Here is a 25,061-nt window from a genome sequence, read left to right as displayed (position 1 = left end):
TGCCATTTTGGGACTCCCGCTGCGATTTCCGTTCCCTGAAAGTGGGAGCAGAAAATCCCTCCGCAATGTCTACGCTGAAGTAAAATGCTTATTCCATCTATTCCACTCAGTTTTGCTGCATGACAATTGCTTAACAAAGCAAGACTAAAGTAAAATGCAATACTTTTCTGGCCATTAAATAATGAGTTCCTTCATGAAACTTGCTTTTTACTTGAGGAGATGCAACAAATTGTGGAGCTGGAAAGTTTCAGCTTAAGTTCCTGATCTGGGCTGTCTGCAGTAGAGCAGACCTTAACGGAGCCAAGCGTTCTCAATTGGGAGATGGGAGTAGGGCAAGAGGAAGAGAAAAGAACAGATAATTTAGTGAGAAGTCTGCACCATCCCGCTCCTGTCAGACAGCCAGTGGTGTCATTGACAGTGTTAGAAAGACTCAGAAGCCACTCCAGCCCTTTTGGAGCAGATGCACGGTGGCACAGTGGTTAGTTCTGCTACCTCACAGCGCCAGGGACCCAGGTTCGATTACACCCTTGGGTGACTGTCTGTGTGGAGTTTGCACTTTCTCCCCATGTCTGCGTGGGGGTTGGTTCCTCCGGGTGCTCTGGTTCCCTCCCACAATCCATAGATGTGCAGGTTAGGTGGATCGGCCATGATAGCTTGCCCCTTAGTTTCCAAAAGGTGGGGTTACGGGGTTTTGGGGATAGGAATGGGGAGGGGTGCTAAGCAGGGTGCACTCTCAGTGGGTTGGTGCAGACTTGATGGACCGATAGGCCTCCTTCTGCATTGTAGGCATTCTATGATTCTAGGCAGGATGACCCAGGGAAACCAACAAATTGGGTAGAGGATGTGTATTGGGAGGAAAGGTGTGTATTCAAAAGGAGGATTTATGCCCTTACAAAAAAAGCAAAATGGAATGGCGTCCTACATAAACGAACGTGATTTCAGTACAAAACCCACAGCCAAGGTTATGGTAACATAGGTTAACTTAATCAGTGAGGCATTTGTTTAGCCTGAACAGCTGATAAAGGTTATAACTTGAATTATGTCACTGCCTTTCTCAGGAATGCGTGCAGTGTCCTTTCATTATTTAGAACAATATTTCTTTCTTGCTGTAACCCATCAAACATACATCAGGATGGTAACTGCTGCTCTGTCATGTAGAATTCCTAAACCTGGACAGTTAGCTATGGTGTCATGTGTAACCTTTTGGTGATATGATGCCCCCTCCACAAGTTATTCTGCTAGCGACCTGACGTTAAAAACAAAAGCCCAGCCAAAGCGATAATGTGCTGCCAGCAGGTGAAATGAGCAAAGAGTGGACATCTGCCCCTTCAGATGGAGACAGTCCCGCCCTGGAGAGCTGCCAGCCAGTCCGATTGGCCGGGAGCTCTAGCAGTCCCAGCACTTGCAGACCAGAGTAGTGGGCACTGCTGGAACTGCAAGTGGGTCCCAGAGTTGAAGACAATCATGGAGACTGGACCAATACCAATAAAAACAAGAAGTCCCGGGTTTTGGACAGGGTGGGATTGGGAAGCCTTGGAAGGGAGTGGGGGGCGGTTTTGGAGGCGAAGCAAGGAGGAACAAAGTTTTTTTGGGGGGGTTAATATTTTTAGCAGGGTGCCCCAAAGGACCTTAAACCCCCCCCCCCCAAATGATGTAACTCCACCTTTTCCACAAAGGCCTTCTCATTCCTGCCCACTTACCTACACCAACCATATTATGGTGTGGGCAGTGTAATATTTGGGCCAATTGGCTTGGTAACGGGCTCAGCTGGTTAACTATTTATCTAAAAATTGTTTGGCGGGCTGCTGATTTTGGCACCTGCCTGTCGACCGTTTATACGGATCATGCTGAGGGTGGGGCAGGAAGGCAATAACGCTAGCCACCTGTCATATTTTATATGCCTCCCCAGTCTGAAAACATGTCCATCAGGGGGCAGTAAAATCCAGACCAATATTTCTCAACAAATACCTATTAAATAAAGCTATTTTAAAATAGGACACCTTTGTTTCTTCGGTGATGGGGAATCCTGCTTTTTACATTTGATATGCCAATATAAAACAGCTGTATAAGAAGGATTTATGAATCATAATTAAAATAGATCTTTGAGGAAAATAGAGTTTTAATTAAGGCATAAATATTATAATATAATAATAATTCTTTATCGTCACAAGTAGGCTTACATTAACACTGCAAGGAAATTATTATGAAAAGCCCCTAGTCACCACATTCCGCCACCTGTTCGGGTACACAGAGAATTCAGAATGTCCAACATATCTAACAGCACGTCTTTCGGGACTTGTGGGAGGAAACCGGAGCACCCGGAGGAAACCCACGCAGACACGGGGAGAATGTACAGACTCCGGACACAGACTGTGACCCAAGCCGGAATTGAACCTGAGACCCTGGTGCTGTGAAGCAACAGTGCTAACCACTGGGCTACCGTGCCGCCTTAATATTATACAAAAGATATTAAGAATCAATTTGGAAATGTAATTACATGTAGGCCAGACCAGGTAGTGATATCAAGTACCTTCCTTGGAGACATTAATTAGTCAGTAGAATTTTTATAGTACTCCAACAACTTCCACGTGCATTTTATCAGCTGTCAGAAATTACTGCACTTAACTGGATGGATACTCAAGAAATGCTAGACAGATTAAAACCTAGTCTAACACCTGGGTAATTCCACAACCAACGTCACAACCTTCCCTCAACTAGAATTAGAGCTGGTCAATGCAGGAGCAAACACTTCATACCAAGAATATTAGATATCTTCAACTCTCACGTCCAAAAGGTTGTGATCCAGGTCAAATAAAATTTTCAAGAATGAGATTGCTAGGCCTTTGTTAGGCTAGGTTATTGAGGGATATAGAGCAAAGACAGATAAATCGAGTTGGGTTGCAAATCACCCAGGTTCTCTACTGTATCTGTGCTAATGATGAATCCACATAATTTACAAGATATCCAGTGGGCTTATTGCATACATTACAATTTTGGTGATCAACTGATTATTGTTATGATTCATAGATCTATGTGAGTTGGCATAGAGTTAGCAAAAGGCGCAACTAGAAAATTGCAGTTTTAGGTGAGAGATAAAAAGATCCAGATACTTATTTAAGCGTGAGGGAGGGGGCAAATTCCTTTGCGAATTGGAGTCTCCGATGTGCAGATTCGGACAGAGTGAGGTGTATGCACCCTAGTAGTCACAGGATAATGACATTTTGGCCATGAATAGCTCTGGTATAGCCTAACCTGCCCAGGATCCTTCCAATAGAGCTCTTCTTAGTACTATTTTCATGGTAAAATATATGTTGCGTCAATCAGCCAATCCAGCGAGTCTATTCTATAGCATTGTGATGCAACTTAAGCGCAGCATGATTCCTACCCGTTTCCAACAAGACACAGGCTCCTGGAAAAGGCAATAAAACAGAAATATCCTGTAGTCAGGTTTGTATTGTTGATTACTCCGTGGTATAATTGTTGCAGCACTGACATTTAATATTGCAAGATATTAAAACAGGTCTGACTTATAACCTTGTTTTCTTTATAACTTCTATTGATTCCCATTAATTACTATTTATGCAATGCACACTACCAAAAATTAATTCATAATTTGATCTAATCAATCTTTTTGTCCCGACACCTAATTTAGGCCACCGCAGAAGCAAACAATTTAGCAGCTGTAGCAGCAGCCAAAGACTTATATGGTAAAAAAATGGAGGAGGTAAGGAAGCTACATCTCTTAAACATTAAAGAATCTAGTTCCAATGTCCTTCAAAGGCTGAATATTTAATCTAAGCTGAGTGCATAACTGTGGGGGTGGAGGGAGAATTGCTTGGAAACCATTTGAAAATATATCTGAATCTAGTTATACTGATCGATTTGGCTTAGCCCAAATTCCCATTATAATCTGATGATTCTGTAGCTGATTTCTGTGTGTTTTGCTACCAGGCATTTTAAATTCCCAATTAATCAGCTGCTTTCTCTCTCCACTTAGTCAAATTCATTTAATGTGTCACTATCAGCAGTCTTCTTAGTCATTATCTCCATTAGTCATTATTTCCTTTGTCTTTCTGTCCAAGACATCTTTGTCAGTCGCCACCTACATCCAGTCCCACTGCTTCTGCTTCATGCCCCCCCCCTCCCCGCCGTATAAATCTGATCCTATTATCCTATTTCCATTTCTCTCTAGCTTTGACAAAGAGTCACCTAGGCTCGAAACGTTAGCTCCGTTCTCTCTCCACTGATGCTGTCAGACCTGCTGAGATTGTTCAGTATTTTCTGTTTTTATTTCATTTAATAAGATTAATTTTGTCTGCAATTGGTGCTCTTGCTCAGCACAGATCAACAATTTAAATAGCTGAAATTGGATTTGGCCACCGTAATTTAAGGCTTTTATCCACATGGTAACCGCAGACAATTCTCATGTACTTCAACTGCTATTTATTGTCTTACCTCGTGAATGGCAGAAATATGATAGTTATGCTCTACATTCTTTGCAGCAATGCAAAATTGGAGGAGGTTCTTTTGGAGTCCGGTTTCAACCCGACTCAGACAGAAGGCGGAGACAGGTTTTGTCATCCGGTTTTGATACCTCTTGCACTCAACAGCGTATATAGTATCATTCCAGTACTGGATCAGGTTGTGGATTCATGGGGCTCTCCGGGGCACTCTAGAAATCTGAGCAAAGTTATTTTATTTTAAAAGAGCAAATGCTCTTGTCAACACCATCAAATGATTCATATTGTACTGGTTGGGTCCGGAGTTCTGCACAAGCATGTTAGCAGATAAAGATCAGGAACTGGGGTGATGCAGTAAGTGACATTGGCCTTTCACGCCTGAGATGAACATTTCCTCTGATTGTTGGTGGTAAGCATCAAATTGTGAAATGGATTGAGGTAGTCAAGCAAATTCCCAGTTGGCAAGGGCCTGCATACACAATCCATAAATTGAAGACTTATTACCACCATGGGCAGCACGGGGCACAGTGGTTAGCACTGCTTCCTCACAGCGCCAGGGACCTGGGTTCAATTCCAGCTTTGGGTGACTGTGTGGAGTTAGCACATTCTCCCCGTGTCTGCGTTGGTTTCCTCCGGGTGCTCCGGTTTCCTCCCACAGTCCAAGGATGTGCAGGATAGGTGGATTGGCCATGCTAAATTGCCCATTGGTGTCCAAAAGGTTAGGTGGGTTATGGGGATAGGGTGGGGGCGTGGGCCTAGATAGGGTGCTCTTTCTGAGGGTTGGTGCAGACGCGATGGGCCAAATGGCCTCCTTCTGCATTGGAGGGATTCTATGATCCCTCAGAGAAGCCCAAGTCTTCAAGGATGGTTGTTGTATGAAATGAAAAACATAGCCTGGTGACTATGTTATTGGACTAGAAATCCAGAAACTTCAGTAAAGATTCAGATGACATGAATTCAGATGGTAGTTGGGGAATTTAACTTTGCATAACTAAATTGAATCTGAAATCATAGAATCATAGAATTTACAGTGCAGAAGGCCATTCAGCCCATCGAGTCTGCACCGGCCCCTGGAAAGAGCACCCGACCCAAGCCCACACCTCCACCCTATCCTCGTAACCCAGCAAACCCAGCCCACCTTTTTGGCCACTAAGGGCAATTTAGCATGACCAATCCACCTAATCTGCACATCTTTGGACTGTGGAAGGAAACCGGAGCACCCGGAGGAAACCCACGCACACACGGGGAGAATGTGCAGACTCCGCACAGACAGTGAACCAAGCCGGGATTCGAACCTGGGACCCTGGAGCTGTGAAGCAACAGTGCTAACCACTGTGCTACCGTGCTGCCCTAGTCTCATCATGGATTTTGGATTGTTGTAAATATCTGGCTCAGCAATGTCCTTTAGGGCAGGAAATCTGCTGTCCTTACCGTTTTAAAAAAGAAAATGCCCCTGCTCACCGCTTCCTTCTCCTGAATGCTCACTATGAACGAAGCTCTGGAGGTGAGCAGCAAAAGGCAAGAGAAGGGGCTTTACAGTTTTTATTTTTTTTAAACTTGGATTACAACAGCCCCAGCTCAGCAGTTCTGCACCATTGGGACCGCACTTTCACAACCTCGGGGCTCCGGCTTCGGATTGCATCTGGAACTTGAATGGGAACACCGGGTTCAGGAAAGGGAAGCAGTGAAAGGGTGAGTCATGGAGCAGGAGATTTGGCGAGAGGTGGGGTCAGGCATGGGAGAGGCTGCATGTTGGAGGTCGGGGAGGGAGAGAGGTCGCAGGGTCTGTCATGGGGGAGGCCACAAGCTAGTCTGAGAGTGGGAGGGGCTGCTACAGAATGCAGCCAATAAATCACATGGGAAATTAAGTTAAAATGAATCTTGCGTGCTCAGTGTGATTACGGGTCCCATTAACTTACCAATGTTATAGCGAAGCAATTTTAAACGAGGCAACGTGAAATAGGAACTTACCGTATAGCAAAGGCAACGGCTCAGCCGTCCTACTACTGAGGTCTGATAAACCTGGCTTACGACGACTTCCGGGTGCGGCGATGACCAGCTGAGTCGCACGTTTCGGCAGCTCCCGGTGAAACGGACTTTTGGGCTCTTGATAGGAGCCCCAACGGCAATTTTGACGGCTAAAAACACTGCGGTAAACCAGAAGGGAATCCCCCCTGGACACGGATGAAAAAAGGAGGAGAAAGTGGCCGGATTGCAGTGGATCCTTTAGAACAGCGGCAAGGAAGGCAAGCAAAAACCAAGATGGCGTCGGAAGGTGGCAGTTTAACATGGGGCCCTGAACAACAAGAGTTCTTGAAATGCTGTGTGGAAGAGCTCAAAAAGGAAATGAAGAAAGAGCTGTTGGCCCCGATACTACAGGCGATCGAAGGGCTAAAGGAGGAACAAAAGACCCAGGAGCGGGAGCTTCGGGTCGTGAAGGCAAAGGCAGCCGAGAATGAGGACGACATACAGGGCCTGGTGGTGAAGACGGAGACTCATGAGGCACATCAGAAACGATGTGTGGAAAGGTTGGAGGCACTGGAGAACAACGCAAGGAGGAACAACCTGAGGATTTTTGGTCTTCCTGAAGGTGTGGAGGGAGCGGACGTCGGGGCATATGTGAGCACGATGCTGCACTCGTTAATGGGAGCGGAGGCCCCGGCGGGTCCGTTGGAGGTGGAGGGAGCATACCGAGTGTTGGCGCGAGGGCCGAGAGCAGGAGAAATTCCCAGAGCCATAGTGGTGAGATTCCTCCGTTTTAAGGATAGAGAAATGGTCCTTAGATGGGCAAAGAAAACTCGGAGCAGTAAATGGGAGAACGCGGTGATCCGCGTTTATCAAGACTGGAGTGCGGAGGTGGCGAGAAGGAGGGCGAGCTTTAATCGGGCCAAGGCGGTGCTTCATAAAAAGAAGATAAAATTTGGAATGCTGCAACCGGCAAGACTGTGGGTCACATATCGAGGGAGGCACCACTACTTTGAGACGGCGGATGAAGCGTGGACTTTTATTGTGGAAGAAAAACTGGAATGAGCGGGTTATTAAAAAGAACGTTTGAACAAAGTGGTGGGCCGAATGTGGGGAGCAAAGAGGGGGGTTAAAAAGGGGGGAAAGAGGAGTTTTATGTACTAATCCTGCGATGTGGTAACTTTTCTCTCTCCCACAGGTGGTGATGGGGGGAGGAGGGGAGGTGGAGGCGGCCATTGGGGGCGGGGCCAAGGGAGAAGCGCGGGCTTGGTTCCCGCGCTATGATAATCATGGCGGGAATAGAGAAGCAGGAAGGAGGGGGCGTCGCACGGTGCGAGCCGAGGTCACGGGGGGAAGCCAAGGTCGGCCAGAGTTTGCTGACTTCTGGGAGCAACATGGGGGGAGTAATTACGCTAGCGGGGGATCTAGCGGGGGGGGGGGTGGGGGGGTGGGAGGGGGGAATTACTGGGTTGCTGCTGCTGGGGAGAGGGGGGAGCTGATATGGGAGGGGATGGGTGGGGGGGCACCGCCTGGGGGAGATACAGCTGCGTGGGAACCGGGTGAGGAGCTGGAAAAAGGTGATGGCTAATCGACAAGGGGGGGGTAGGAAGCCCCCCAACCCGGTTGATCACGTGGAACGTGAGAGGGCTGAACGGGCCGATAAAGAGGGCACGGGTACTCGCACACCTTAAGAAACTTAAGGCAGATGTGGTTACGTTACAGGAAACGCACCTGAAACTGATAGACCAGGTTAGGCTACGCAAAGGATGGGTGGGGCAGGTGTTCCATTCGGGGCTAGATGCGAAAAACAGGGGGGTGGCTATATTAGTGGGGAAGCGGGTAATGTTCGAGGCAAAGACTATAGTGGCGGATAACGGGGGCAGATACGTGATGGTGAGTGGCAAACTACAGGGGGAGACGGTGGTTTTGGTAAACGTATATGCCCCGAACTGGGATGATGCCAATTTTATGAGGCGGATGCTAGGACGCATTCCGGACCTAGAGATGGGAAAGCTGATAATGGGGGGAGATTTTAATACGGTGTTGGAACCAGGGCTGGATAGGTCGAAGTCCAGGACTGGAAGGAGGCCGGCAGCAGCCAAGGTACTTAAAGATTTTATGGAGCAGATGGGAGGTGTAGACCCGTGGAGATTTAGCAGACCTAGGAGTAAGGAGTTCTCGTTTTTCTCCTATGTCCATAAAGTCTACTCGCGAATAGACTTTTTTGTGCTGGGAAGGGCGTTGATCCCGAAGGTGAGGGGAACGGAGTATACGGCTATAGCCATTTCGGATCACGCTCCACACTGGGTGGACTTGGAGATAGGGGAGGAAACAGGAGGGCGCCCACCCTGGAGAATGGACATGGGACTAATGGCAGATGAGGGGGTGTGTCTAAGGGTGAGGGGGTGCATTGAAAAGTACTTGGAACTCAATGATAATGGGGAGGTCCAGGTGGGAGTGGTCTGGGAGGCGTTGAAGGCGGTGGTTAGAGGGGAGCTGATATCAATAAGGGCACATAAAGGGAAGCAGGAGAGTAAGGAACGGGAACGGTTGCTGCAAGAACTTTTGAGGGTGGACAGACAATATGCGGAAGCACCGGAGGAGGGACTGTACAGGGAAAGGCAAAGGCTACATGTAGAATTTGACTTGCTGACTACGGGCACTGCAGAGGCACAATGGAGGAAGGCACAGGGTGTACAGTACGAATATGGGGAGCAGGCGAGCAGGTTGCTGGCACACCAATTGAGGAAAAGGGGAGCAGCGAGGGAAATAGGGGGAGTGAGGGATGAGGCAGGAGAGATGGAGCGGGGAGCGGAGAGAGTGAATGGAGTGTTCAAGACATTTTATAAAAAATTATATGAAGCTCAACCCCCGGATGGGAGGGAGAGAATGAGGGGCTTCTTGGATCGGCTGGAATTTCCCAAGGTGGAAGAGCAGGAAAGGGTGGGACTGGGAGCACAGATCGAGGTAGAAGAAGTGGTGAAAGGAATTAGGAGCATGCAGGCGGGAAAGGCCCCGGGACCGGATGGATTCCCAGTCGAATTCTATAGAAAATATGTGGACTTGCTCGCCCCGGTATTGACGAGGACCTTTAATGAGGCAAAAGAAAGGGGACAACTGCCCCCGACTATGTCTGAAGCAACGATATCGCTTCTCTTAAAGAAGGAAAAGGACCCGCTACAATGCGGGTCCTATCGACCTATTTCCCTCCAAAATGTAGATGCCAAGATCCTGGCCAAGGTAATGGCAATGAGAATAGAGGAATGTGTCCCGGGGGTGGTCCACGAGGACCAAACTGGGTTTGTGAAGGGGAGACAGCTGAACACGAATATACGGAGGCTGTTAGGGGTAATGATGATGGCCCGACCAGAGGGGGAAACGGAGATAGTAGTGGCGATGGATGCCGAGAAAGCATTTGATAGAGTGGAGTGGGATTATTTGTGGGAGGTGTTGAGGAGATTTGGTTTTGGAGAGGGGTATGTTAGATGGGTGCAGCTGTTGTATAGGGCCCCAATGGCGAGCGTGGTCACGAATGGACGGGGATCTGCATATTTTCGGCTCCATAGAGGGACAAGGCAGGGATGCCCTCTGTCCCCATTATTGTTTGCACTGGCGATTGAGCCCCTGGCGATAGCGTTGAGGGGTTCCAAGAAGTGGAGGGGAGTACTTAGAGGAGGAGAAGAACACCGGGTATCTTTGTATGCGGACGATTTGCTACTATACGTGGCAGACCCGGCGGAGGGGATGCCAGAAATAATGCGGATACTTGGGGAGTTTGGGGATTTTCAGGGTATAAATTGAACATGGGGAAAAGTGAGTTGTTTGTGGTGCATCTAGGGGAGCAGAGTAGAGAAATAGAGGACCTACCGTTGAGGAAGGTAACAAGGGACTTTCGCTACCTGGGGATCCAGATAGCCAAGAATTGGGGCACATTGCATAGGTTAAATTTAACGCGGTTGGTGGAACAAATGGAGGAGGATTTCAAGAGATGGGATATGGTATCCCTGTCACTGGCAGGGAGGGTGCAGGCGGTTAAGATGGTGGTCCTCCCGAGATTCCTCTTTGTGTTTCAGTGCCTCCCGGTGGTGATCACGAAGTCTTTTTTTAAAAGGATCGAAAAGAGCATCATGGGTTTTGTGTGGGCCGGGAAGACCCCGAGAGTGAGGAAGGGATTCTTACAGCGTAGCAGAGATAGGGGGGGGCTGGCACTACCGAGCCTAAGTGAGTATTATTGGGCCGCTAATATTTCAATGGTGAGTAAGTGGATGGGAGAGGAGGAGGGAGCGGCGTGGAAGAGATTAGAGAGGGCGTCCTGTAGGGGGACTAGCCTGCAGGCTATGGTGACAGCCCCATTGCCGTTCTCACCGAGCAACTACACCACAAGCCCGGTGGTGGTGGCTACACTGAAGATTTGGGGACAGTGGAGACGGCATAGGGGAAAGACTGGAGCCTTGGGGGGGGTCACCGATAAGAAACAACCATAGGTTTGCCCCGGGGGGAATGGATGGGGGATATGGAATGTGGCAAAGAGCAGGAATAACGCAACTGAAAGATCTGTTTGTGGATGGGAAGTTCGCGAGTCTGGGAGCGCTGACCGAGAAATATGGGTTGCCCCAAGGGAATGCATTCAGGTATATGCAACTGAGGGCTTTTGCGAGGCAACAGGTGAGGGAATTCCCGCAGCTCCCGACACAAGAGGTGCAGGACAGAGTGATCTCAAAGACATGGGTGGGGGATGGTAAGGTGTCAGATATATATAGGGAAATGAGGGACGAAGGGGAGACTATGGTAGATGAACTAAAAGGGAAATGGGAAGAAGAGCTGGGGGAGGAGATCGAGGAGGGGCTGTGGGCAGATGCCCTAAGCAGGGTAAACTCGTCGTCCTCGTATGCCAGGCTAGTCCTGATTCAGTTTAAGGTATTACACAGGGCGCATATGACTGGAGCACGGCTCGGTAAATTTTTTGGGGTGGAGGATAGGTGTGCGAGGTGCTCGAGAAGCCCAGCGAATCATACCCATATGTTTTGGTCATGCCCGGCACTGGATAAATGACATGGCGGGGTTTATAAAGCTAGAGCGGATTAAGTTCGTCCTAAGGGGGTCGACTCAAGGGTTCACCAGGCGGTGGCAACCGTTCGTCGAATACCTCGCAGAAAGATAGATGGAATGGAAAAAAGAAGGCAGCAGCAGCAGCCCAGGATCGGGGGGGGGGAGGGGGTGGGGGGGGGGGAGGAACCAGAAGGACTCTCAGGGTTGTTAATATATACTGCATAATATGTATAAGTCGTAGCTACAGATAATTATATATTGGACTGTTAAATTATATTTTTGGAGAGTGTTACTTGTGATAAGGCAGTTTCCAATTAGGGTTAGTTTTCATTTTTGTTATTTATTATTTATTCATGTTTTGTTTATAAAGTAGGTCGTTGTTATTTGTGTTGTTATAATATTGTGTAAAGGATGCACAATGTACTGTGTTAGTTGACCAAAAATTTTCAATAAAATATTTATTAAAAAAAAACCTGGCTTACGATACTGCAACCCAAATCAGAAGTGGCACCTAATTAACATATTTAAAATGCCGATCCGCTTCCTCACAGTGAGTCAGCTGTCTGTCCCTTGTCTTCCCTTCATAAACCTGGAGGTTAGATCTTCCCGGTGAACCCGCAGGGGGGAGGGGCAGAGCTGGAGCGGTTGCCTTTTAAACAGGCCCAACACAAATTCCGCTACCTGGAGATCCAAATCGCTCAGGACTGGACAGGGATCCACAATGGAACCAGACCAGCCTGACGGAGGAAGTCAAAAAGGACCTGCAGAGGGGGGGACACACTCCCATTCTCCCTGGCAGGAAGGGTGCAGATGATCAAAATGAACGCACTGCCCAGGTTCCACTTCCTGTTTAGATCCATCCCGATCTGCATGCCAAGGCTTTTTTCAACTCACTGGACACACTGGTTATGGCGTTTGTTTGGGGAGGGAAGAACGCAAATATCCCAAAGAGAGTACTGCAGAGAACGAGATCCACGGGGGGCCAAGCCCTCCCAAACCTGCAATATTACCACTGGGCAGCAACTGCTTATGGAGGAGGGCTCCTGCAGAGGGACCTCCCTCCGGGCCCTATCCACAGTGGCACTCCCATCCCTATCCAATAAATATTCAATGAGCCCAGTGGTGGTAGCAACACTCTGGTCGTGGAACCAACTGCAACAGCATTTCGGGTTAACCGAAATGTCCGACAAGGCCCCACCTGCAACAACCACAGGTTCATACAGGCGGCCATGGACGCCACCTTCAAAAGGTGGAGACAGGAAGGGGGGGGGGGGGGGGGCTGACAGTTAGGGACTTTTACACCAACAACAGGCTAACAACGCTCAAAAAACTGACCGGAAGATTCCAGCTTTGTGCGGCGGGGGGGGGGGGGGGGGGGGGGGGGGGGGCGGGGGGGTGGTACTAACTAACTTAGGTACCTACAAATCAAAAGCTTTGTACGATGGGAAACAAGGATGTATCCACGACATTCACTTGTTGGAAGTAGACATCCTAGGGAAAGGGAACTGTGGCGACATGTACGGGCAACTGCTTGGGGGGGCCAACACCCAACTGGACAAGATGAGGGAAAAGTGGGAGGAGGACTTGGGGTTTGAAATAGGGCGGGAATTCTGGTGCAAAGCACTGCACATGGTCAACTCCACCTCCACATGCGCAAGACTAAGCCAAATGGTAGCTAAAGGTGGTGCACACAGCCCACTTAACCAGAACCTGAACGAGCAGGTTCTTCCCGGAGGTGGAGGACAAATGCGAACGGTGCCAAGGAGGCCCAGCCAATCACACCCACATGTTCTGGTCTTGCCCCAGACTTGCTGGGCTTTGGACAGCCTTCTTCGAGGCAATGTCCAAGGTGGTGGGGATGAGGGTGGAGCCATGCCCAATAGTGGCGGTATTCGGGGTATCAGAACTGCCAGATCTATTCATGAGGAGGAGGGCCGAAGCCCTTGCCTTTGCCTCCCTAATCGCCCACCGTAAAATCCTGCTCGGCTGGCGGTCAGCAGCACCACCCAAAGCTGCAGACTGGCTGTCCGATCTATCGGTATTTCTCCAAATGGGGAAAATCAAATTCGCCATCTGAAGGTCGGAGGAAGGCTTCTACAAAACGTGGGAGCCATTCACTCGGCTGTTCCAAGACCTGTTTGTATCCAGCAACTAAGAAGCCAAAGAACAGGAGGGGGTAGCCACGACATAGCAAGGAAGGGGGGGTGGGGGGTGGAGGGGATAGGGAATGAGAGGGGTGGCAGGGAGTCATGGAACTCAATCATGCCCAACAAAAGAGGTCGGGTGGAGGGGGGGGGGGAGGAGAAAGAGAAGAAAAAAAAGGGAGGCGGGGGAGGCAGCCAGAACCAAAACAACAGTGGGGAATGAAAAACAGGAAACCACAACCACCACTGTAAATAATGCAAGAGAAAGAACGCCGATATATGTATGTAAATAGTTGAAACCGACCGATGAGTTAATACTTTTCTTTTTTCTCTGTTTCCTACTGTTTGTCCATACTTATCCTTGTTTTGTAGACCATAAAAACATTTTAAAAAATAAACCTGGAGGTTGGAGAATTGGGACCACGTTCTCAACATGCTTCGAGGTTTTCCTAATTTAACCCCCAACCCACATCCGATCTCATGCACTTTTCCATATTACAGTTTCTCCCAATATTTCCAGTGCTCCCTCAATTTTCCTCCTGGCATCCTTGCGCCAATGTCATCAGGAGATGAATCCTTAACTCTCAGGACAAGCCTGCAGCTTTGCTTTCGACTCTGCTTAGTTGCACCAGGAGACAAGCGTGCACTGGCAGTGTCCCAGGCTGTATAAATGACCAGGAACAGAAAGTCACAGCCACCTTGAGCTGTAGGGCACCGTGTGCATTGCCCCTGTCCAGTATTGGGAGAAAGCGAAGGCCTGCTGTGATATCTTTAAACACAATAATATTCATGTGTTTGCAAATTTAGTACGGCACAGATTTTAGTATTTTTTTGTAGGATACATTTTTATTCCTGTCTCTCACAAATATGTTTTGTCCTGTAGATTTGCGGAGGAGACAAACCATTCCTCGCACCTAGTGACCTCCAGAACAAACACTTGGGACTCCGAGATGAAGCAGTCAAATTATTCCGTGGAGTCAAGAAGATGGGAGGAGAGGAATTCAGCCGCCGTTATTTGCAACAACTGGAGAATGAAATTGATGAGTTGTACATAAACTACATAAAACACAATGATAGTAAAAACATCTTCCATGCTGCCCGTACACCTGCCACTCTATTTGTGGTGATATTTATCATGTATGTAATAGCTGGAGTGACGGGATTTATTGGAGTGGACATTATAGCTAGTTTGTGCAACATGATAATGGGGCTGGCTCTGATCACCCTGTGCACGTGGGCATATATTAGATACTCTGGAGAATACAGAGAGCTTGGAGGTGTCATAGACCAAGTAGCAGGAGCCTTATGGGACCAGGTAAGTGTGTTGCTGATTTTTTTCTCCATTTTAGTACAATTCAATATTTCTGTAATAATCTTTTGTTGTTTGTAGGACACTGAATTATTCCAAACAGCTTTAAAATAGAGATGCAGAATGTTGCTATACAATCTGAAACAACATAACATTATTTCCTTTTAGATCTGAATTATCATTATTAATAAACCTGAAATCTTGGTTTTGAAATTTGAATATTGATGCATGCAAGTAATTAGAGTATAATTTAGCAAGCTATTTTCAAACAGCACCATGTTAGCTCTCCCTGATCCTTTCATTAAATTCACGGTTAAAGTAGAGGCGGCCAACCTCATTGACATATTTAAAATGCCAACCCACTTCCTGGCAATGGGTCAGCTCTCTGTTCCTTGTCTTCCTTGGCGTCAGCTTCCTACCATGCTCCAACGCTTTCCCACTATAATCTCCCAACCACCTGCTCTTCGAGATTAAAATATCCAATCTGTCCTGCGATAGCTGATCTTAAATGGTAGGAGCAAATCTGTGTCGGTTTCAGTAGCAGTAGGTTCGGTCAGTGTTCCTGGATAGCTACCCAGTAGCCACTGTTGGAAGTGGGCATGTGGTCCTGGAGAAGCATTAAATCAGAGAGGACATTATTCCCCTTCCCTCTGATGATCACTGCCGAGATTCATGTATGGGGAATGCGCACATGACTGAGGTGGCAAAAAAGCGGACATCATCAGTGGAACTTAACACTGCAAGGAATTGATATCCTCAGGAAAAGTTGAGGAAAAGATTTACTTCATTTATTTTAATGTTTTGCAGTTACGGTCTTAGGTTTTCACTTGGTGCTTTTTAGCAGTCTTATCTTCCTTTGCTACCAGAGTGAAGAACGTATTGTCAAAATTCTTGCCCATTTAAAAGATGGAGTTGGAGGGGATGATCTAGCAAAAGATATTTGTGGCCAACAATATATTAGTTATACCAAACATTAAAAATATTAAGACTAAGTAAAATAAAATTAATTGAAATATATATTGAAATCTGCAGCTCTATCACGTCTGAAAACACATAATAAAACGGAACAAATTTTCCATCATTTTCTTTTAAAAATTGATAAGACAAGTTATGAAGTTATGATGTTCTATTCCCACCCATATGAAGGGAGTAAATGTCACATCTCCATCCGATCCTATCTGTCCTCATTGGTAAGGCCAAGTCATTTGAACCAGTGGATGAAGATCATTCTGGCTTAGAAGGAGGCAACTGATTCCACAGATTTCCCACTAAGGAAGTGCACCTGCTGCAAGAGGATAATATAATGACACGAATAGCAGAAATGATTAATTGTAAAGCTCAGGCTGATAATTTCCCTGTCTGAAGGAGAGAACACAGAAAGGAGGGAGGAAATAATAATAATCACTTATTGTCACAAGTAGGCTTCAATGAAGTTACTGTGAAAAGACCCTAGTCGCTACATTCCGGCGCCTGTTCGGGGAGGCCGGTAGGGGAATTGAACCTGCACTGCTGGCCTTGTTCTGCATTACAAACCAGCTGTTTAGCCCTCTGTGCTAAACCAGAAATGGGCATGGATTTATTTTGTTGTTGGAAATGCAAGGCAAAGGACCAAGGACCAGGGTGAAATAGTAGAACTGAACACAAAGACAAATGAGGATTTCATGTCTAAAGTTTGGACTTGAAAGCCTGTAAAAGCTTAGGAGGAATAAGAGAGGCATATTCAGAGGAAAAGTCACCATACAGCATTGATGAAAAAGTTCTGCAGGATTACTGTATAGAAACAAATTTGTACGGCAGGGATCTTAGAGTCAGGACAAAAAGGAAATCACGTAGAAATGCACCTTAAAAGGTCTCAATTGATTTTGTAAACGCATAGCATAAATCTATTTTTTGTAAATGGAATATATAAGTTAAGGATGCCTGTTCTTTTGCATGCTGTTTTTAAAAACTGGTGCTCAGATTAGCTTTCTCCTTTCAACACTGTCTCTCTCCTTTCTGCAATTCATAGGGAAGTACTAATGAGGTAAGCCTTCATTTTATGTGCTATCTTGCAACAGGCTGCATCGTAAAGTCAAAAGAATTTCATTGTGCATCAGTCTTTTGCCTGCTTTTCTTCCATAGATTGCAATTGTTAAAAGTCATTTTCAGCTGCTGTTGGTGCCTATTAACAGTTAAACACTTTTACTTGCAAGGTTTCAGCTTTGTTAAGTTTCTGAAAAGCCTATATTCTTCTGAATCCTATGCAGCATCTGAAATAATATTACCACCTCTTATGGGTTGGAGGAGCAGGAATACTCTCCCCTCCCCAACCCTTCCAAGTCCCCTCCCCTCCCATTTAATAAACACATTTGCAGAATGTATTAGAAAAAATCTTATTCTGATGTAATTTCATTATTTTATATTTTGTTATATTAGTAGAAATTTGGATAAATTTTGTCTCTTAATTCCCAAACTATTCAGCTCTGAGTCTGTTGAGTTAATATCAGATAAAAACATCAGAATCCAGTACAGGAATAGGCCATTAGGCTCCTCGAGCCTGCTGCGCCATTCAGTAAGATCATGGCTGATCTGATGGCCTTAACTCCACAATCCTGTCTGTCCCCCATAATCCTTGACTCACTTGTCAATCAAAAATCTGTCTCACTCAGCCTTGAATATATTCAATGACCCAGCCTCCACTGATCGCTGGGAAAGAGAATCCCAAATACTACCACCCTCTGCGAGAACAGATTCTGCCTCCTCTCTTCCTTAAATGGGCAACCCCTTATTTTTAAACTAAGTCTCCTAGTTCCTCAGGAGTGGAAACATCCTCTTGGCATCTACTCAGATGCTCCCTCAGAATCTTAAATCTTTCAATCAGATCACCTCGCATGCTTCCCAACTAGAATGAACAAAGGCCCTACTTTTCATAGAATTTACAGTGCAGAAGGAGGCCATTCGGCCCATCGAGTCTGCTCCGGCTTTTGGAAAGAGCACCCTACCCAAGGTCCACACCTCCATCCTAACCCCGCAACCCCAAGGGCAATTTTGGACACTAAGGGCAATTTATCATGGCCAATCCACCTAACCTGCACATCTTTGGACTGTGGGAGGAAACCGGAGCACCCGGAGGAAACCCACGCACACACGGGGAGAACGTGCAGACTCTGCACAGACAGTGACCCAAGCTGGAATGGAACCTGGGACCCTGGAGCTGTGAAGCAATTGTGCTATCCACAATGCTACCGTGCTGCCCTTGCTCAATCTGTCCTCATTAGACAAACATTTCACCCCAGGGATCAGCCCAATGAATCTTATCCAAACTGGTTCCAATGCATTTTTGTCCCTCCTTTAATGTATGATTCCTTTGCATAAATGGCCATTGTATTTAGAATAGTAATACACTTGCACATTAGACTAAGTAAATAGAATTTAAACTTAACTACTCAAAGTGCAAGCGTTTTTATTTTACAGATCTCCCCTTTTAAATGTATTGCTTTCATACTTCCCTTCCAAAATGCCATCATTCCAAATGACAATGATGCGACTTTCTAAATTTGGATCTGCTCAGCAGCTGCCCACTGAGATGTCATAAAGTGATAGCGCACGATTTAATGGGAAAACAATAGAGTCCCGTTTTGGGTGCGTTTAGTGGGGTATATCTTGGTGCTTGCAGCGTCGAGAACAACCCTGCTATCTAATGGGATTCTGTTTTTTCTTTTGGCCTCAGCAAGGAATGCCCCGCCGAGGCCGCACTCACCTTCGTTCCCTGCACTGTGAGCTCAGCTCATCAATGCAGGAAGAGATCGGGGCACCATTTTTAAATGACACCCTAATCTCTCCGATCTCTAGATCCTCCTCGGACTCCCACTGCAGCCTTCAGACCACCCCCCCCCCCCACAAAACGCCAACATACTTGTTAGGAGATCCTCGAGTTCCCCCCTCACTCCACCCCATAAGGACAGGGCACCAGTGGGCCTGATCCCTGACAGTGCCAACCTGGCAGTGCCATCTGGGCTGGCACTGCCAAGGTACCCAGATGGCAGTGCCAAGGTGCCCCTGTGGCAACAGGAGTGCCAGAGTACCACCCTGTCCAGAGCCCAACCACCCGGGACCTCTGATGGCATGGGAGACCCCCCCCCCCCACCAGGTGCCACTACACCCGGTCCACATTTGTGTGGACCAGTGCTAAACGGCGCCATGGCGGGGTCCCCCAGGCGCAGGCGTTCGATCCACCGCCTTGGGAGAATCCGGCACAGACATATTTAAGTGAGCCTAAATGCTCACTTAAATATGCAAATCTGGATCGCGCCCAGTCAGGCAGAGAACCAGATCGCGACGTCGATCTCGAAAGGCATCCCGAGCATCACAGATCGCGCAAGAGACCTCTCGAGCGATTTAATGGACGAGTCAAGCGAGATGAGGCCGTTCAATCAGGCTGATAGAGCTTTTACAGCACGGAAGGCGCCCTTCAGCCCATCGTGTCCATGCCGGCCATCAAGCACCTATTTGCTCTAATCACATTTCCCAGCATGTGGCCTGTATCCTGTAGCATTTTAAGTGCTCATATAAATACTTCCTAAATGTTGTTCAGGCAGTGAGTTCCAGATTCCCACCACCCTACGAGGTTGGCTGTGACAGCTTACCGATTGATTTGCCATTCTTTCTGTCCTTTCTTGACTCCTCTCTCAAACAGTGCAAGCAACGCTTCAGTGGTGTGGTGTAGTGGAGCACCATTATTTTACCAAAAATAGACTATTTTACTCCATTAAAAACTTATTTCCTATTTTTATGCACATCGCTTTGCTTTAAACGGTGCCGGAGGTCATTCAGCCCATCATGTCTGCGCCAGTGCTGTCGAAGAAGAATCCAGTTCGTGCCACTACTGCGCTCTTTCTGACACCCCAACATTGTTGTTCTTTGAGTATTCATCCAATTTCTTTTTGATGATTACTATTGAATTAACCAGCCTACGAGGCAGTGTATTCCAAAACCTGAGTTTAAACAATATAGATAGAGAAAAAATGCAAACACATGTACTCAAAACAAAAACAAAAATGTTGTATATATCCGACACGGAGGCACTGCTGCCTCACAGCTCCAGGGACCCGAGCTCAATTCCGGCCTCGGGTGACTGTGTGGAGTTTGCACTTTCTCCCCATGTCTGTGTGGGTTTCCTCCAGTTTCCTCCCACAGTCCAAAGATGTGCAGGTTAGGTGGGTTGGCCATATCTTTTTATTAAAACAGTAAAAAATATATACAAGGCCAAATGGTACAAACACTAATTTTGTGTTGGAGAAACGGGGTACATGCCCCTCAGTACCAATGTACGGGGAAGGGGGGTGGATACTCTAATTATTAAAACAGTTCACACACATTTCTACAAAAAGAAATGGTACAAGCACTAAACTTTGCGCTGGAGAGACCAGATACCCTCGCCTCTGCACCAACAGAAGGGAAAGAACGGGATAGTGGGGAGAGAGGGGAAAGGAGGGTGGTGGGGAGGGAGGGAGTTGGGGTGTTGGTGGAGCGGGGGGACCCAATAGGGCACTGCCTGAACTACCTACGGAGGCAGAAAAATAAAAGAACGTTCATTATGATGTACCAGATTCCGGGAGTCCCCCTGACACAGTGTCAGGCACGAGTGAGCCAAGGTGGATTGGCCATGATAAATTGCCCCTTAGTGTCCAAAAGGTTAGGTGGGGTTACTGGGTTATGGGGATAGGGTGGAAGTGTGGGCTTAATTAGGGTGCTCTTTCCAAGGGCACACTCAATGGACCGAATGGCCTCCTGCACTGTAAATTCTATGATTCTATGATAAAATTGTGGTGGTTTAGTAGCCATATCAATAATCCTGTGGCTACATTAGTGGAATTAGATTAAATAGAGAGACACTTGTGTAACTAAATGACTCAAAGCTGGAAGTAATTTTGTGATAGTTATGGTTGCAGATTACAGGTTTATAACTGTTTATATCACCTTAATTGAGCCAATTTAGAGAGAAAGTTGGGCAGACTCAGCTGAATTTACATTTGAGAGAGATTCTGAACGCCCAAGGCCAAAATGGGCACACTTGGAAAACGCTTCAATATGTTATATAATGTTCTGATTCATAGATAATGCAGGGGCAATTCAAGTTGATAAATTGTAAAAATTAGACTTTTGGACATAACTTGTACAAAACAAATATGAATAGGTAATTATTACATTATTGTAAAATTAACAAACCGCATCTTAAGTGCTTGTTCATCTCTTAATATTCACTCCCTTCACATTACTAGATCATTATTAAACATAGTTTTTTTTTAAATTTCAGAGGACAAAACAAAATATTTTTTTTAAGTAAAGGGCGTGCTTCATGAGGGCCTCAATTTGAAATGGCTCCCATAATCAACCACTTGAGGGGCGAGGGGGCTGCTTAGCTCAGTTCGTTGGATGGCCAGCATGTAGGTCAGATTTATGTCAACTACTCTGGGTTTGATCCCCATTCCTACTGAGGCAGATTCGGGGCCTGCCTCTCTGCCCTTTCCCATGGTAAACAATATCAGGACACTTTGCTGTGGTTGGCAAATAATAACCAAGCCTTTAGGTAGGAAACTGAAGGAGGGTAATCCACTATTACTGATCCTCAAACACAGGCCAAATTTCACAAACTATCGAGAACTTAAATAGTAAATTACTTTAACTTTGCTATCTTTAAATGTATGAGAATAGCTGGAGGTGAATCTCGTTCTTCCTGCCATATCTGTGTAGACCAGCAGGGGATGCTAAGATCATTAATTCAGGACAAGCATAAATATCAAACCAGCATCATTTTACATGGTTCTTGAAACAAGAAGGCCGTGAACTTTTACGTAACAAATCTGTGAATGCTTTGGCTGTTCCCAGCATAAAAGACCACTGATTTTCAATTGGAACAAAAAGCATGAAACTAATTTCTTGAACGTTATGTTTATCTAAATACACCCTGTTGATTAGTAAAGGCATTTGGTGTAAGCTTGTTTAAACATACAGTATTGTTTACTTGGAAACCCTTACCCATTTATTGAATTCTCTTTCCCCCTCCCCCCTATTTGTTTAACAGAAGCATCTGCCCAGCATTTCTCCAGCACACAAGGAAGAACAGGGAACTCACTCTATTGAGATCATATCTCCAATGTCCAATGTACCATGCCATTGTATCAACCCATTAAATAGATTTAAAAGCTATAAAAATGTGTACAGATCTTGCAGCAGTAATGCACCTCATCTGCACTATCTTACCAGAGGTTTTCAGACATTGTGTCTCTGATATGGATATAATAAGAGCTAGGAGCAAGAGTAGGCAATTCAGCCTCTCGAACCCGCTCTGCCATTCAATACGATCAGGCTGATCTCATCTCAGCCTCAACTCCACCTTCCTACCCGTTCTCCATAACCCTTCACGAGCACCTCCCACATCTGTCCTCCACCCCAAAGAACCTACTCAACCTCGCCCCTGTCATATGCGCTCTGTGAGTAACTTTGAACTGTATTAGGCAGAGCCTGGCGCAAGAGGAGGAAGAATTAACCCTACTCAGGGCATAAGCCCACAGACCCTCATCTATCTCCTCCCCAAGCTCCTCCTCCCACTTGCCCTTTAACTCCTCCACCGAGGCCTCCTCCTCTTCCTGCAGCGCCTGGTAAATCGCCGAAACCTTGCCTTCTCCAACCCATACACCCGAAATCACCCTGTCCCGAATCCTACGTGCCGGGAGCAGCGGGAATTGCCTCACCTGCCGCCTCACAAACACCCTCACTTGCATGTACCTGAAAGCGTTTCCCTGGGGTAGCCCAAACTTCCCCTCCAGCGCCCCTAGGCTCGCAAACGTCCCATCGATGAACAGGTCCCCTATTCTCTTCTAATCCCTGCCCGATGCTAGCTCCGAAACCCCCCATCCATCCTTCCTGGGACGAACCGCTGATTCTCCCGAATCAGGGACCAAACCGAGGCTCCCACCTCACCCCTGTGTCGCCTCCACTGCCCCCAGATCTTCAGTGTCGCCACCACCACCGGACTCGTGGTGTACCTTGTCGGCGAGAGTGGCAGCGGTGCCGTCACCAGCGCCCTCAGGCTCGTGCCCACACAGGACGCCATCTCTAGCCTCTTCCACAACGCCCCCTCTCCCTCCATTACCCACTTACGGATCATCGCCACATTGGCTGCCCAATAATAGCCACATAGATTCGGCAGCGGCAGCCCCCCTGTCCCTGCTACGCTCCAGAAACACCCTCTTCACCCTCGGGGTCTTACTCGCCCACACAAATCCCATGATGCTCCTGCTTACCCATTCGAAAAAGGCCTTGGGTATCAAAATGGGAAGGCACTGGAACACAAAGAGAAACCTCGGAAGGAGCGTCATTTTGATCGACTGCACCCTACCCGATAGTGAGAGTGGCAGCATATCCCATCTTTTAAAATCCTCCTCCATTTGCTCCACCAACCGCGTCAAATTGAGCTTGTGCAGGGCCCCCCAACTCCTAGCTAGTTGGATCCCCAGGTACCGAAAGCTCCTTTCCGCCCTCTTCAGCGGTAGCTCGTCTATCCCCCTTTCCTGGTCCCCTGAATGCACCACAAAGAGCTCACTCTTCCCTAAGTTGAGTTTATACCCCGAAAAGTCCCCAAACTCCCTAAGGATCTGCATGATCTCCGCCATCCCCTCCACTGGACCCGCAACATACAACGACACCCGGTGTACCTCTCTTTCCCCCCCCCCGAACCAATCCCTTCCACTTCCTGGACTCCCTCCGTACCATGGTCAGAGGCTCAATTGCCAGTGCAAACAACAAGGGGATAAGGGACACCCCTGCCTCGTCCCCCGGTACAACCGAAAGTACTCCGACCTCCGCCGGTTCATAGCCACACTTGCCACAGCGGTTCTATATAGCATCTTGACCCAACTGATGAACCCCTCCCCGAACCCAAACCTCTGCAACACTTCCCAAAGTTACTCCCACTCCACCCGATCAAAGGCCTTCTCCGCGTCCATAGCTGCCACTACTTCAACTTCCCCCTCCACCGAGGGCATCATAATCACATTGAGGAGCCTCCGCACATTAGTATTTAGCTGCCTACCCTTCACAAATCCCGTCTGGTCCTCATGAATCACCCCCAGGACACAGTCCTCAATTCTCGTAGCCAGCACCTTCGCCAGCAACTTAGCGGCAACATTGAGGAGTGAGATCGGTCTATACGATCCACATTGCAATGGATCCTTGTCACGCTTCAAAATCAAAGAAATCAGCGCCCTGGACATTGTTGGGGGCAAGGTCCCCTCCTCCCTCGCCTTATTAAAAGTCCTCACTAGCAACGGGCCCAGCAGGTCCACGTATTTCCTGTAAAATTCAACCGGGAACCCATCCGGCCCCAGGGCCTTCCCCGCCTGCATGCTCCCCAATCCTTTAACCAGCTCTTCCAGCCCAATCGGTGCCCCCAAACCAGCCACCTCCTCCTCCTCCACCCTCGGGAACCTCAGCTGATCTGAAGAATCGTCGCATCCCCTCCTCCCCCGCTGGGGGCTCAGACCTGTACAGATCTCCATAGAAGTCCCTAAATACCTCATTTAGTCTCACCGCACTCCGCACCGTATTCCCCTCTATCTTTAACTCCACCAATCTCCCTCGCTGACTCCCTCTTATGAAGCTGATGTGCCAGCATCCGACTCGCCTTCTCCCCATACTCATACGTCGCCCCCTGCGCTTTCCTCCACTGTGCCTCTGCTTTCCCTGTGGTCAACAGGTCGAACTCAGTCTGGAGGTTCCGTTGCTCCCCGAGTAGCCCCTCCTCGGGGGCCTCTGCATACCTCCTGTCCACCCTTAAAATCTCCCCCACCAACATCTCCCTCTCTCTCTCTTCTCCCTGTGGGCCCTAATGGAGATTAGCTCTCCCCTGACCACCGCCTTCAACGCCTCCCAGACTACCCCCACCTGCACCTCCCCGTTGTCGTTGGCCTCCAAGTATCTTTCAATACACCCCCGCACCCCCCCTGATCCGCCAACAGTCCCACATCGAGGCGCCACAGCGGGCGCTGGTCCCTCTCCTCCCCCAACTCCAGCTCCACCCAATGCGGGGCGTGGTCCGAGATGGTTATGGCTGAATATTCCGTTTGCTCCTCTTTTGGGATTAGCGCCCTACTC

The 25,061-nt window shown here is 47.7% G+C and overlaps 1 protein-coding gene across 2 annotated transcripts in view; it reads left to right on the top strand.

Annotated features, from left to right (window-relative positions):
- Positions 1 to 22,212, top strand: part of atl1 (atlastin GTPase 1) — a 105,043-nt gene extending 82,831 nt beyond the window's left edge. For both annotated transcript variants that reach the window (XM_072489785.1, XM_072489784.1), the window contains 3 exons: positions 3,653 to 3,724; positions 14,502 to 14,933; positions 21,991 to 22,212. In XM_072489785.1, coding sequence (XP_072345886.1) covers positions 3,653 to 3,724; positions 14,502 to 14,933; positions 21,991 to 22,197 — 711 coding nt within the window. In that variant the 3' untranslated portion in view covers positions 22,198 to 22,212. The remainder of the gene's footprint in view (positions 1 to 3,652; positions 3,725 to 14,501; positions 14,934 to 21,990) is intronic.
- Positions 22,213 to 25,061: the final 2,849 nt, after the last annotated feature.

Source organism: Scyliorhinus torazame, chromosome 2 (assembly GCF_047496885.1).
Source record: "Scyliorhinus torazame isolate Kashiwa2021f chromosome 2, sScyTor2.1, whole genome shotgun sequence".
Classification (NCBI taxonomy): domain Eukaryota; kingdom Metazoa; phylum Chordata; class Chondrichthyes; order Carcharhiniformes; family Scyliorhinidae; genus Scyliorhinus; species Scyliorhinus torazame.
This window is presented reverse-complemented; position numbering and strand designations above follow the sequence as displayed.